General features: G+C 35.4%; 1 protein-coding gene across 5 annotated transcripts in view; it reads left to right on the top strand.

Annotated features, from left to right (window-relative positions):
- The window catches only part of CNTN4 (contactin 4), a 911,050-nt gene that overhangs the window by 593,434 nt on the left and 301,220 nt on the right, over positions 1-16,396 (top strand). For all 5 annotated transcript variants that reach the window (XM_040492136.1, XM_040492135.1, XM_040492132.1 and 2 more), the window contains one exon: positions 6,586-6,761. In XM_040492136.1, coding sequence (XP_040348070.1) covers positions 6,586-6,761 — 176 coding nt within the window. The remainder of the gene's footprint in view (positions 1-6,585; positions 6,762-16,396) is intronic.

Genomic DNA, 16,396 nt, shown 5'->3' with positions numbered 1-16,396 from the left:
ACAACAAAGCAAATATGTGTTCAGGCATTCAGAAACTAAAGTTTGACTCCAGCAGACACACTCGCTAAAGAAAATTCTAAAAGATAGAATTAAAGCAAAATGAAAATGATACCAGAGTACCAGAGATACAAGAACTAAAGATAGGTAAAGCAAGTGGTGAAGATTCGTCTTTCTACATCAAATCAATTGCAGTTACACTAAACAATAAAAAATAATTTTAAAAAGCACTGTCTTGTGGAGTTAAAAAAAAGAAAAATTAAAATCCATAGCAACAATAGAAATAAGTTTTAAAAAGATAAACTGCACAATGGATGTATCTACATGGCTAAAAAAAAAATAAAATTTGACCCCAACCTAACTGCATACACAAATTTCAGGAGAATGGAAGACCTGCATGGGACATGGACTTTTAAAAGAAGATAGGCATTCATATCTGTGACTTTGGAGGCAAGGAAGTATTTCTCAAATATGACAGGAAAAGCACAAATCTTAAAAGAAAATATTTAACCTCATTAACATTAAGAACTTCTGTTCAACAAAAATACTGAGATGAGTAAAATTTCAAGCTTCCAACTGAAGCTTGAAGATATTTTTAATACATGTCATTGGCAAAGAAGTAATATCCAAAAATATATTTTAAATCCACACAACTCAAAAAGTAAAAAAAAAAAAAAATTAAAAAATTAAAAAAACCGAGTAGCCTAGTAGAAACATTACCAAAAGACTTGATTATGTACTTCTAAGAAAAAGAATATCAAATATCCATTAAATATGTAGAAAGATTATCTGTGCCATTGGTGAGCAGAAATAGACAAATTAAAACTAAAATGACACACTCTTCCAAGTCTACCAGATTAACAGAAATTTAGAAGATTAAATTCAACATCGTACAGATAGATTAAACCTAGTATGTTCATACAAGGTATCCCCAAGCAGTAGTGAAAATGATAAATTATGGCTGCAGAGTGATGGATCACAGGAATGTAATTTTGAATTTTTTTTTTCAACGTTTATTTATTTTTGGGACAGAGACAGAGCATGAACGGGGGAGGGGCAGAGAGAGAGGGAGACACAGAATCGGAAACAGGCTCCAGGCTCTGAGCCATCAGCCCAGAGCCCGACGCGGGGCTCGAACTCACGGACCGCGAGGTCGTGACCTGGCTGAAGTCGGACGCTTAACCGACTGCGCCACCCAGGCACCCCTAATTTTGAACAAACAAAGCAAGTCACAGAAGAATAGAGTATAATTCCATATTCATAAAGTTCAAAAGCAGGTCAGCTAGAGCACTTGTTTAAGGATACCAACATATTTAATAAAATCATAAAGAAAATCAAGGGAATGAGAAAGCCAAAATTAGAAGTTATAATTAACCATTCAGAGGGAAATGACTAGAATCTAAATGGAAACAGGAGACTTTAAAAGTAATAATACTACTTTTCTTACACACAGATCTTTATTGCCTCATGGTGTTTTATAATTGGGGCAGATGAAATTTTCTTCTGTCCAAGGTTCTTCTAACTGCACTAAAACTTAAATTTACACGAGGCAGATTAACAGAAGATAATCAAATAGAGTCACATGTGTATGAGGAATCCACACACACATGAAATTCCAGACAGGCAAAATGTGGTATATACGTCATTCTGAAGCAGAAGCAGGTAGGAGTCTGAGACTTCAAAGAGAAAGAATGAAATACACAGAAATATAAAAAAAAAAAAAAGTAAATGTTGGGTGAATAAGTGTTTGCCGGGCCATATAGAAACAGTAACTCTATATATCTTATAAATAGGATATTGCCTCTATTCACATTTAATGACAATAACTTTAATAACCAAAATATAATAGTGTGTAAAACAAAAATAATATATAACATATATTAGGACAGGAAGAGATTAGAGTCATTAAGGATCTAGAGAAGTGGGATTTGAATTGTGATGCTGAGCTTGCAAAGTGGCATAGGGCAAAGGACATCTTATACAAGGTAAAGGATGGCAGTATTAGCATAGTGGAAATTATTTTAGAATTTAATTTGTGTGCCCATTCATTCATTCATCAAATATATCATCATGCATCAAACCACCCAGTGGTTTTCAAACTATGAATTTTAGGTACATGGAACTGGTTCAGCAATTAACCAGGGTGAGTAATTGCAGAACTTCTACTCAGGAGTCCACCATAGCAGCTCTCCTTTGAATTAGGGTATGGACTAGGAGTCTGAAAAATATGTGGTCCAGGAAAGGTATTTCAACCACTCTATTAAGCAACGGTGATTTACCAAATGCCATCCTAGGTTTAAGATATTCAAAGATTAATAGACTACATGTTCAAGTAGTATGCTTTTTGGAGGACTGCCTCATAGTAAGACTGCTATGCTGCAAATACTGTGTTGTCAGTGCTATAAAGGATGTCCAAGTTCCAGGGCATCCTGGAGGGAAGAAAGTCTACTTCAGGATGGAAGGTGGAAGGTTTTAGTGAAAGTTTCACAGAAAAGGAGACATTTAACTGTATCTAGAGGGTAAATATTATTTTGCTGTGTGGATATTTTGCCATAGGAAGTGCATTACAGAAATTAAAACCAAAAAAAGACCTCTCTAATGGACATGTAATTTATCATTCAAAACCAGGATAATTTTGAGAGTGAACACCACTGTTAATAATTATTCTAGGACAGCAGGTATAAAACGAGCACTATCCTTGGGCAAACCAGAATATGTACTTATTCTCCCTATAATATATTGAATTCAAGGTTTAATCAGATATTTTAAGATGTGTTATATAGTAAATAATAAATGCAAGAAGGAAAGGTTTCTACATACATAAATGATGAGTTAAATGGACCCATGCTTTAGTACATAGCCAAGTGTAAGTTCAGATGTTAGCCTTAAATGAAAACAAATTTTGCAGCAGAATTTGGCAAGTTGTTGCTTTGTTTTTCCTCCAAACTGTGACCTTTAATTAACATTGTTTTTGTAACATTGTGTTTCAAGATATAGGGGCCTGCTTTGTTATTTAAAACAAGCAGTGGAACAAAAACCTATTATGTTTTTAAAGATTGCCAGAAAAAGCAGAGAAGGATACTTTTAATCAAATGCACCAGCAATTGGTTGCAGTGGACTGGGTTTTCCTTTATACCTTTGGCAGTTTCTCTGCAACATAATAGCCAGTTGCTACCTGGGAGCTAAAAACTCCCTCTTGTTGAAGGAAAGAGCAAGAGAAAAAATGGAGTGATCGGGTATTTTCAAACATCAGTCTAGCTAAACTTTTTCAGTGCTCTGGCTGACTTTGAGGGGGAAGAACAAATAGGAGAAATTCAAGGTGAATTCTCCGTGGGGATCTTCAGCATTAGGTTTTTCCTCAAACACCACAACTGACCTCTCTTCTTTGTATTATTCCCTCAACTGAGCCTTCTCTTTTCATTGTTTCCTGCCCCTCGATTTTGAAAGGATTGACCCAGACCCAGAAAAATTTAAGAAGTTTTGACTTGTGCCAACTTTCCTTGTATTAAAGTTTCTTAAGGACTTGTGACATTACTTACTGCACTCAGCTTCCCTTTCCAGACAGAAGGGACGTTCAAGTACTTGGTTGGAGTACTTTTGCTGTGAGGTTTGTATTTGATTTAGTTTGTAGACAAAAAAATCCAAGTCAGAAAGGTCTTGCCCCTTCTTCCATGCCAAGTTGAAACCGTGAACAAAGCAAGAGGGGTTTACTACAACAAATTCCATAGATAGCTTCCCAGAAAAGTCGGGAAAATTGTATCTTCCAGAATGTCAGTGGGCATAACCGGACTCTGGAGAGAGTTAAGTTATGGTTCTGAAATGATTCAGAAATCAGTTTACGTGACTTACTAATTTATCCCGACCCTAGAGAAAATCTCCCTTTGCTCCATATGGGCATTTTCTTTATCACCAGTACATAAAGATTCTTCAAACATTGAAAATAAACTGCGATTTTTCAAGAGTGTTCTAGTATGGAATAGGATAAGGAATTCAAAGCAATCCACATTCAGTGGGAATGAACATTGACTGCATTGCAATAAAACTGGGTAGAGTGCTTTGTAATCTAGTCTCCACTGCATTTCCCAGCAAGCACTTTATTTTCTAAATAATCCCTTTTCCTTTTCTATTTGTATGTAAAAGCAGGCAATAAAGTAGATTAAAGGACTTTCTGCAGAGCATTTAGGTTGAGATGACTAGTGTAGACAAACCTACAGAGGTGTTCTCATTATTCCTACAACCACTTTTCTAAAAAGGCTCACATGGTCCATTTCTAAATTCCACATTCTGCTTGCAGCTCACATTATATTGCAATTTCCTCTTTGAGTTCTTAGATTTGTCATATTAAATTGCTCAACTATCATTTGAAGTGAGAGTTATAGCCAAGACGTGATCAGCTGACTCAAAAAAAAAAAAAAAAAACTGTCTAGGGCAGGCAGTCATTTCTAGAGATTCATGTGCAGATAGACCTGCTAAAATATAACGCAGCTGTTCTCTTTTTATTGCTTATTACTTTCATGTCTGTGTCAGAACACAGAAAAAATTACTGTCAAGCTTAAAAACAATGTCTTTTTCTAATACCCATCTTCTTATAAACAAACACATAAAGAGCTATGTCCAATTTTGTGATTCTGACCTACCTTTCCTGCCCCTCATGTTTCTAAATTTTACAATTCAAAGACATGGATGTGAACAAACGTACACCACCATGCTGTGATGGGCTACAATGCTCATAAATTGTGTATGCTGAAAGCTAAAATATATCATAAAGAAGTACAATATTTAGTCAAGTTCCACAGGCATTTATTGAGGAGAGTGTCAAGGTCTTGGTTGCTCAGGGGACAATACAAAAGTGATGTAGGCAAATTATCTCTGGTGAAGGCAAATTCCTAACTGATGAAGCAGAGAGAATCCTATAGGAGACTGTGGAAAACTTTAATTAATTTTGACTATGAATATTGAAAAAAACTTCAATGGAAAAGGTGATTTAAAATTGACCCTGGGGTATCTGGGTGGCTCAGTCAGTTAAGCATCTTATTCTTGCTTACCCTTGATCTCAGGGTTCATGGGTTCGAGCCCCACATCGCGGGCTCTATGCTGACAGTGCGGAGCCTGCTTAGGACTCTCTCTCTCCCTTTTTGCCCCTCCTGCTCGCTCGCTCTCTCTCTCTCTCTCTCTCCCTCCCCCTCCCTCCAAAATAAATAAGTGAACTTAAAAAAAATAAAAATAGAACAAAATAGAATTGACCTTGAAGTGTGAAAGAGCTCTTGACACAGAGAAAAGGATCATCTTCTGCTTTTTTTGACACCAAATATCCAAAATTGTGAAACAAACTGAATTGTATGGTTTCATATAAATCCTTTTACATTCATTGAACACACCAGCCATAGTACTCCAGAATATTGTGAGAAGATACACAGTGAGTATGTAGGTATACATACACATTTTAAATGGCTTTTTGTTTGTTATTTACTGATTGAAGGAAATAAAAATGAAAGTCTCTCATTCTTTAATCTTGTTATGGTTTTTTATCAATTTCCTTTGTGCTGCAGTGTTTTCTTATTTTTTGGTCTCCCCATGGGAATGCTTCTATGGGACTCTTGATATTTTAGAAGCTTCAACCATGGCATATTTTCATTACCTGGTATTTTTGCAGAATTTGGGAGGGAGGGGAAAAGAAAAATAAGATACATAGTCAGTGAATTGTATTAGCTCAAAAGTTCCAAAGTATTCAAAGGAAGGCAATTTGGTTAAAATAAGCTCTCTTTGGAATGTTACTGGCTGTGGACAAAAAAAAAACAAAAAAAAAAACAAAAAAAAAGGAAAGGAAGTAGATCTTGTTAGTAAAGCTTGGCTGTTTAAATGTGCACGTCCCAGGAAAATTTATTTATAGGGCCAAACAATATCATCAGATACAATAGATGATTGAAGTAAATAAACAGAAGAACAACACAGCTCTCTTTCTTTGCCTCTGTTACCTAATGACCTGATCTGCAGTTTACTGGAATGGTTGATTGATATTTGAGTGCCATTGACTGAGAAGATCTTCAAAGTGATCCATGATCAAGACTAGTTTGGCCCCTAAGACAGCTCTAGATCAATAGAGTTCCTCTGCTTTGCAGTCAGCCATTTCAGTCATATTAAGGACCAAATCAAAGCATCTCTGCAGCAATTTCATCAAATACTCAGCAATCTACCTGTAAGTGGTATATTCTGTCATCTGTAGAGACCCATTTAAAGAATAACTACAAACTAGAAAAAAGGACTTTTTCCGAGGAGCCCTTTTTGAAGAAAGTTGTACAAGATACTATGGGGATTTTAAAATAAAGTGTGTGTAGAATCAAGTAGCCACAAAAGCAAGTGTTAAAATTTTAATATCATTGCTTACTATAAAAGACATGCTCTTTCCATAGCACTTAAGTTGTCACCATTGCTGGGTAGAGCATTTCTAACTTTTTTTTTTCTACCATGGTTAAAAAAAAGTCACCGATGGTATTTCATGCTATTTATATAGTTTTTATATGTTTTAAATGATTCAGAAGTATTGATTAATATTACAAGGCTTTATCTACTGGCATTTTTATGCTATAGGTGGAAATTAAATGGAACAGATGTTGACATTGGTGTGGATTTCCGCTACAGTGTTGTTGAAGGCAGCTTGTTGATCAATAACCCCAATAAAACCCAAGATGCTGGAACGTACCAGTGCATAGCAACAAACTCATTTGGAACAATTGTTAGCAGAGAAGCAAAGCTTCAGTTTGCTTGTAAGTAGCAATTACATTGTGTGCAAATGTTACTCTGAATTTTTATACCATTAAGCCTTTAAAACAGTTTCTTTTAAAAACCAAATAGATTTTAATTTGTTGTATGATCTTTACCTTTTCTTCATATATGGGAAATACCTTGTTTATAGGATAAATTGTAAATCTAAGTGGAAAGCTGTATTCTGCTTTTATAAGGATTAAGACTGATTATATGATAGTTTGTTAGAGGATTCTCTGTACATATATAAATTCACACACACACAAATTTATATACGTATAAATTTACATACACAACAAAATAACACACATAGATACATACACATTATAGAGTGTGTAATAGTCATTTTGAGAAATGTTTAACCATAAAGTTTAGAGTTGCAACAAATTTTGCTAGTCTATTAATCCTATAATTCTCCTTTTTTTTCTTCGTTTATAGATTAGGAAAATTTTTAAAACAACTATAACAACAACAGTAAGCAGAGGCAAAGTGTTAACTTTTATACTATACCTTTTATATTTCCAGCTTAGAACATTTAAAAAACAAATTGCCATCTCGTAAGACCATCATCTAATAAAAGTTCATGAGCATATGAAAGAAAGTGGAATTTAGAAATAGTAAGTTGAAAATAAAATCCACAGGGAAGAGCAGTGAGTACACATTTGAGTATAGATGCCTTTGAGGATTGATGTGCAGTTACATTTTTAAGGGTTTATGTATTTGCATATGATTATATATTTCCAGTATAAAATCCCAACTCATACAGCAGTGCATTAATGTCAAAGGTTTCATAATTACGAAGTCTGTTGGCAGTAACACTGTAGAATATTCTCATTAACAAAATCCTCTCTGGGAACTCAACATCAAATATATCTAATATTCAGTGCTTAATCTATTATTGCCGTCACGTGGCATTTTTGCTAGTTGAGAAATGAATTTTCTGAGTATTAGGTATATATAGGATTCCAAGATTATTTTGTTGGTGAATATCTCCTGATATCTTCCAAATATCCTTAGGTGTACAGAATAATAGAAGGATTCTATGTGTGATTGAATGCTACAGAACCAAAATGTTTATTTCTCCTGGTCTAACGCAAGTCTATACTTATTTTTTAGGAATAGCAAGTGAATTCTGTTGGATTTATTTAAAAAAAATAAACACAGACTCATTGATTCTAAGAGTAGGGAGATCTCTACACTCAATTAAACTTGTACTTCTTTGATTTTTGGATTCCATAATATAAGAAAATTTTTAGGGGCGCCTGGGTGGCGCAGTCGGTTAAGCGTCCGACTTCAGCCAGGTCACGATCTCGTGGTCCGTGAGTTCGAGCCCCGCGTCAGGCTCTGGGCTGATGGCTCAGAGCGTGGAGCCTGTTTCCGATTCTGTGTCTCCCTCTCTCTCTGCCCCTCCCCCATTCATGCTCTGTCTCTCTCTGTCGCAAAAATAAATAAACGTTGAAAAAAAAATTTAAAAAAAAAAAGAAAATTTTTAAGATAGCAATAGTAACAACAAAAATTAGAGGTTGACATAGAACTGCCAACTCTTGATTTTCTAATTTATGGCATTTAAAAAACAAATCATCAACTCTTAAGGCTATCCTTTTGTAAAAGTACAGGCATTTCTATTACCAAATGATCTAAAAAACAGAATATCATATTTGAGAGTGGTCATTTAATTAGATTGATTTAGCCTAGGAGAAAGCTCTATCACTCATTTTGTGGGTGGCTGAGTTGGCCTGAGGACCAGGGTTTGGAGTCCACCTTACTTATCCCACTTAATATATAATGTAGGTATCCTGCCACCATCAAAATCTGTGACTGAGCCTTAAAAATTCTAAAACTAGAGAGCTCACCTATTCATCACAAAGCATCCTGATCCATGGTAGACTGCTCTAGTTATTCAGAAGTATAAAAACAAACGCAGCATCTTTTTCATAAAATTTTAACTAAATGTCTAAATTTCCATCACTCTCACTCCCCATGCTTACTGTGTGATCCTGGTTAGGCTTCAAATATGTGAAAATACAATCATGTCCCTTCTTTCCTAATTGTTGTCTTCTCCAGGCACTTAATCTACAACCATCTTCTTCATATCACATCAATTTTTGTTAATTTATCTATCAATTTATGACCATATAGAAATGTATCTAATTCTACGCATGGGCCTTGACCTTTGCAGAGGACAATGGGAGCAGTAGTATCCCACAATGTGAACTTCTTTTTCAATGAATGCAGCTGACATTGATATTCATCTTTTCTTAAAGCCCCAGTCTCATTTCTTAACCTTACATGAACATACAGTCATGTAAAATCTGAGAATTGATTTTTTATAAATGCCTATTAATCTCTAGCTACCCAACCATGTTATTTTATTAACCTAAACTCAGAATATTATATTTACCCCTATTAAATTCACCTTCTGAGTGGTGACCCTTTGTTCCCTTACAGTTGAAATTGTTTTAAATCTTTTTTTTTAATCTGACATATTGATTGTCCTCCTACTTTAATGTCAGCAGAAAATTTGATAAGCATGTGTACGTTCAAATAATTGATATAACATGTTGACCAGGACAGGGCAGCATGCCAATACAGAATTTCCACTAAGATGAGATTGAACTTTTAAATCAATATTCTTTGCATACTCTTGTTCAATTAGCTACACATTTTCCCAAACATACTATAATTGAACCCCAGTTTTTCCTATGTGTTCTTAAAGCGGTGAGAATCTTTGCCACATGCCTTGGTGAAATCAAGATGTATTATTTCTTCAGCACCCCCCTCCTACCTGGACTCTGTGCATCTTCTCTAGATCTTCTTTAACCGTTTATCATAAAACAGGCAAAGTAATCTTTTAAACATGCAAATGAGATCATTCCACTTTGCTGTTTTATGCCTTCTACTGCACTTAGAATAAATCTCAAATTCATTACCATGGTCTCATTTTAATTTCTTGAAAATGAGAAACTATCTTTTGCACCCGAGCCTTGATAATTTATTTTTTTCCCCCACTTTTTATTTATTTGAGAGAGAAACAGAGAGAGAGAGGGAGAGAGGGGCAGACAGGGAGAGACATCCCAAGCAGTCTCCAGGCTTACAGCAGAGCCTGACACAGGGCTCAATCCCACAGCCTCAGGATCATGACCTGAGCCAAAACCAAGAGTCCGTCCACTTAACCGACTGAGCAACCCAGGCACTCCAAAGCCTTGATACTTTCATTGCCCCTGTCTGATATGCTTTTCTTATGATCCTTCACATGCTCACGTCTCATGACCCTTAATTCTCAATTTAGGTATGACCTCCTAAGAGAAAGATTTCACATCATCCTGTCTAATCTAAGAAGTAATGCACATCATTTCTATTCTTCTCTGCCGCTTTCCTCCTTCCAGCCCGCCACTTCTACATAACAGCAGCCTCTGTTTCATTAGTAAGGACTTAATACAAAATAGAATGATTTTGTATATTTTTTCTCATTTAATTGTTACGATAGAATCTACATTCTAAGAGAACTGAGTCTGTCTTTCCATCCTTCTATTTGCAAAGTGTAGGACACTTTATATGTATGAATAAAGGAATTCTTTTATTAATTGCTTCGTTAGTGACACAACAAAGAAAATATATGCATAAAATTGGGGGGTGATGCATTTTTGTAAATCAAAACTCTTTATATTCTAATAATTTTCTGGAATCCAGCTTCTTGATCTTCATAGTTTTTAGACTTTTTTTTCTATCTTTTTTTTTAAGATGTTGCCTTTATTCAAAAACCATTTTTTAAATTGTTTAGAGTAAAATACTTTTCTTGAATGATGTAAGGTGAAGCATGACAATTACATCTTCTGAATGTTACTGAGTAACTTCTTTCACCCCAAAAATTTTCATAATCAGTGAGGGAAATAAAAGTCTTTTGATCATGCTTACTGTACTATAGTATGCAAGTGAAAATATTTCTTCATTTTTAATCCTATAATTTTATGGCTGAAATAGACCTTAAAAGATTCTTGGCCTATATCATTTTAAAAATTAAATTGAAGATTGGTGGGGTGCCTTGGTGGCTCAGTTGGTTAAGCGTCCAACTCTTGATTTTGGTTCAAGTCATGATCTCATGGTCCATGAGATCAAGCCCTGCATTGGACTCTGTGCTGTCAGCATGGAGCCTTCTTGGGATTCTCTCCCCCTCTCTCTCTTCCCCTCCCCCAGTCATGCTGTCTTGCACACTCTCTCTCTGAATAAATAAATAAATAAATAAATAAATAAATAAATAAACACTTAAAAAATGAAATTTAAGATTGCAGTAATTTAATTACTCATTGTTATTTACACAGTTAATCAGTGGCTACCAAGGAAAACCAGCCTCTGTTTCTAGTTCAGTTTACCCTTGCTTGCCTCTGCTTAAGACTCCTTTTAATTGGGGTGTCTGGGTAGCTCAGTCGGTTGAGCATTTGACTTCTGATCACGTCATGATCATGCTATCCATGGGTTTGAGAGCCTGGAGCCTGCTTTGGATTCTGTGTCACCCTCTCTCTCTGCCCTTCCCCAGCTCATGCTCTCTCTCTTTCTCAAAAATTAGTAAACATTAAAAAAAAATTTTTTAAGACTCACTTTGATATATAAGAAAACATCCCTTCATCTTTATCGAACATGTCATACCTTCAAATGTCATTTTAATACTTTATATAAATTTATCTATAGGACAATCTTACAAGGTAGACATTGTGTATACATTATTTTTAAATATTTTCACACTGCTTTGTAGACAGAATTTTGTAATCTCTTGTATTTAGCAATTTTTAAAAAATGAATTAATTTACATAACCAAAATATCTCATTAATGGAGATGATGCCTCCGAGAACTTACCCCTCCACACCATTTTTTTTCATTCAGTATCTTCAGGATAAAACTCCTTCCTTATTAAAAAGGCACTTTTTAAAAAGGCATAGAATAATTTAAGTCACTGTTGATGAGATGTGGACATTTTCATGAGCATACATATTGTATTGCAATATGGAGCACGTTTTGTCTCTCAGGCCCCCTGCAGTATTAAGCCATTAGCAATCATTTCTCTTCCTGTCACAAGACTACCAATACCCCTTCTACTGTTTACTCCTTCTGTTATATCTAGGGCTACCAAACCTTATTGATTAATTTACCAGGGTCTACCCAGTGCCTGGCCCTTAGTGAACTTGCAATAGTAATAAGTGGATAGATAATAAGGGTGGATGTTAAGATCATCAGGCTATTTTTGGGTCATGAGTTGAACCACTGAGTTCAAAGACTTTCTGATGACCCTTTGGAAGTGCTTTGTAAGTGGGTGCAACATTCCAACCTTGAGGTTATGTAGAAGACAGTTGACATCTTATTCCAGATAAGAATACATGTTGGGGCAGGAGGTCTTTGTTTAAGAGGGAAAAAAATACGTTCATGTAGATAATGCATCAAACATGCCATCCAACTCCTGAAAACTTGGCCTCAGACTATGGATGGTCTCAATAAAATGTTTTAGGACTAGCCTTGCTTTAACTTCCCTTCCACCCAAGGAGAAAAGCAAGTTGAATCATTTTTAATTCTCACATAGGCAATTGAATCAGAAAATAATGCCAGTGGTGGAGGGAACTTTGTTGCATTATTTCCTCAGCTTAATGGTAGGAATATTTCCACACATTTTGTCTGTGTGGAATGAAGTGCTATGGCTCCATCAGCCTAGGTGCTCATTTCCCCAGCCTAGTATCCCAATCTAAATTTGCTTGAGAATCATTGTGCACGGTTATTCAGCAGGGCAGTATTTTTCTCAGACGTACTGACATTTAAAAAAAAAATTTTTTTTAACGTTTATTTATTTTTGAGACAGAGAGAGACAGAGCATGAACGGGGGAGGGTTAGAGAGAGAGAGAGAGAGACACAGAATCCGAAGCAGGCTCCAGGCTCTGAGCTGTCAGCACAGAGCCAAATGCGGGGCTTGCACTCACAGACTGCAAGATCATGACCTGAGTGGAAGTCAGATGCTTAACCAACTGAGCCATCCAGGCGCCCCCAGGCATTTTTTAAAGTAAAATGCAATACACACTTACACACTTAGAAAATAGTCAAATAAGTATTAGTGTTTATTTTTGAGAGAGAGAGAGAATGCAAGCAGGGGAGGGGCACAGAGAGAGTGAGACACAGAATTTGAAGCAGGCTCCAAGCTCTCACTGTCCACAGAGTCCTACACGGGGCTTGAACCCAGGCATGTGAGATCATGACCTGAGCCAAAGTTGGGTGCCTAACCGACTGGGCCACCCAGGTGCCCCTATCTATTTTTTTATTGTTTATTTATTTATTTTGAGAGAGAGAAAGAGAAAGTGAGGGCTGGGGGAGGAGCAGAGAGTGAGGAGAGAAAGAACCCCAAGTAGGCTCCCCACTGACAGCATATAGTCCAACCCTGTCTCTATCTCAGGAACATTGAGATTATGATCTGAGCCAAAATCAAGAGTCAAATGCTTAACAAGACTGAGCCACCCAATTTGGGTGCCCCCAAATAAGTATTTTTTTTTAGTTGGCTGTGTGGATTTGAGAAGCTGAGATAACTATATTGCTTAAGTTTAGATGGAATGGAACGTTGTGTATTGTTCTAGTTCACTTTAGTTGTCCTATAAGGTTTCTAAAACTCAGACTTCTCGTCAACATTGTGCAGATAACCATACTTACCTTTTAGGGTTGTTATGAAGATTAGATTATACAGCACATGCAAAATCCCAGAATATTTCCTAGCATGAGAAACTAAGTATAATTGCTTCTCTAATTTTCTCTTCTCTATACTCTTTTTCTCCCTTTTCTGTCTCTTTAAAATAAGAACAATAACCAACATGTATTTATTTATTTTTCTGCATTTTTTATCAAGTTTTAGAGAATATGATTAGACACTTTGTTTACATTTTAAAGGTGTGTGGGTTTTTTTTTATATTCCCAAAGTAATATATAATGGAAAAGATATATATATTTTTTTAACTTTTAATTCCTATTTTACCCATCCTCCCACCTACCTCTCTTCTCGTAACTACCAGTTTATAACTAATATTTATTAAGAGCTTAAGTGTAATGGATAAGAGCACAAGCCCCAGAGTTAAATTCCCTGGTTTGAAATTTAGCCCCTGCTATAACCCTGTGACCTTGGACAAGGTACTTCTCTCTGCATCTGTTTCTTTCTCCATAAAATGAGGTTAATAACTTTACCTCCTTTGTTGTAAGGATCAAATAAATTAATACTGTTAAAATTCCTACGTCATTGTCTGGCACCCATGAAGGGTTTAATAAATGTTAGCTATTATTTTAATGTTTATTCTAATTTTACTAATCTGTATCTGATATTATGCTAAGAACATTGGAATATTGTCCCATTTAGTTCTCAGTATAACCCAAGATTTCCCTATAGATAAATGTATGTCAAGTATAAAAATGAGACTTGGAACAATGACCTGTTAGATAAAGATGAAGGGATGTTTTCTTATAGACCAAAGTGAGTCTCAAGCAAAGGTGAGCAAGGGTGCACTGAACTAGAAGCTGTGGCTGGTTATTTTTATTCCATAGGTGATGAATCTGAGAATTAGTGAAATGAGATACCTTTCACCGAACACGAAGTGGGAGGAAGAGAACCCATAGACACCTGACCATCCATTACATGGGATTTGACATACCTGGTTCCCCCATGACACCTAAAACTACACTTTCCTAGTAGAATTTATCTTCAAACTGTATATTCAAACCGTGATTGGTAACATATTTCCTTCGGAAACACAAACTTGGATTTTTTGATGTGTTTTACAACCTTTAATATAATACATCCATCATTAATTTTTTGTTATTTTTAATTTTTTAGTTATATGCTTCCTTGATGTCATCATAATGTTGATTTACTGTTAACAACTAAAAGCATAATGCTGTATACTGCAATTATGCATATATTTGTGACTCTAATTTTAATATAATTGGTTTCAGGTTCCATAATGAGAATAATTAATAACAGTATTTCTGCTCTAAAAGTTAATATGCAAATTTCCAATTTATTATAAGTAGGTTATAAAACATTCTTAATATTGATATTTTATGGTAAATAACCCTGTGTTGGTAAACTGTATATCCCCAAGCTGTCAACGACATATTATTATAAGCTTTCTTATTCCCATATCATTCCTCCCCTACATGTGAAAAGGATGCACTTTAATAAATATAGATTATTATGAACAGCTTCCAAGAGAATAATACAATAACTCTAGATTTTAGCCCATCAGACTTGATTGCTTCATAAATAGTGTTTGGGGCCTTCATTGTGGAAATTTAGCTGTTTTTTAACACTACAGATCTTCAAAACAAAAGACTTAACTTTATTTCATCATCTCAGGTTGTGGATGACTATAATTTATACATAAGTATCTCCAAATTGCTCTTGGTAAAATTAAATTATGTAACAATATCCAGTCACCGGTCTTCTGTAGGGAAACTAGCACTGTCTTGGCCATGGGCAAGGTAGTGTTCTTTGAAGGAAACTCCTTGAGTGTTACCTATGCTGATCTCTGTTGGTACCTTGTCCGAGGTGGGAAAAGAAGCTAGATTGGTACATTATTCATACCCTGCGTATCTACCTCCTGAGCTTGTAGTAAGGGGAAGAAGATAGAAGACAGAAAAGATGATAAAAGAAGGATAGAGATAATAAGTGAAGGGATCCCTTAGGTGCAAAAGCCACTCCGTCCTGGCCTCTCGATGACCTCAAGCAATGTATCTTTAAGGGTAAAGTAACTCAATAAACCAATCCATTCCAAGGTTAATTTCATTTAGCTTTAGCAATTATGTGGCAGCCAGCATTTTTTATGGTGAAAATATTTCATTGATGAACAGCAGCTGATTAGATGGTCTCATTGGAATAGATCTTTCTTATTGCTGCTACAGTACGCCTTGTCTGATTTCTCCTTAACTTGGGCACCCTCTGATAACTGCAGTGCTGATGGTAATAAAAATTAGAAAAAATGTATTAAATTTAGAATGTTGTACTGTGTTCAAACTGGGGCTTTTGGCAACCTGGTTTTTTATCCCTTGATTATTGCTTCTATTCACAGTAAATTTCAAATATTCATTGCTTTTAATATTCAATAATTAGTTTATCTTTCATAGCCAAAGAATGAAATGTGCAGTCAATCAGAACAATGGCTGGGGGTTTGATAGATGGCCAAACCCATGACTGGCTTGACTTATTTTTAATTAGGAAGACTGCTTAAATAGGCAAACTTTTGTTTCTAAGCAATAAAATGTTGATGGATGACTGTTTGGATAAATAATTTGTGAATATTTAGATCAATTAAAACTTAATCAGCTGAGAAATATTTGGACAGTAAAACTGAAAACATTTATCAATGCAAGGCCTTTGATTCTTAATAAAGTAGTAAGTTTTCCTCATTTGAATAGTTAGAAGGATTTAAACCAAAACTTGCTGAGTTTCTGAAATAATTCTTTTAGTAGATCTGCCATTTAGTATAATAAACAACGACATTACTGGTGAGAATTGGTGTCTCTAGAAGATTTTATAGTGTAAACCTTAAGAACTAGTCAGATACGGCCATTCTGTATTGGTTCTTAGTGATGTGGGCAGTTGTGAGTTGTGGTACAATTAATCAT

This window comes from Herpailurus yagouaroundi, unplaced genomic scaffold (assembly GCF_014898765.1).
Source record: "Herpailurus yagouaroundi ecotype Mexico unplaced genomic scaffold, PumYag 183, whole genome shotgun sequence".
In the NCBI taxonomy this organism is placed as follows: Eukaryota; Metazoa; Chordata; class Mammalia; order Carnivora; family Felidae; genus Herpailurus; species Herpailurus yagouaroundi.
The sequence above is the reverse complement of the archived record's forward strand: the minus strand, read 5'-3'. Positions and strand labels throughout refer to the sequence as shown.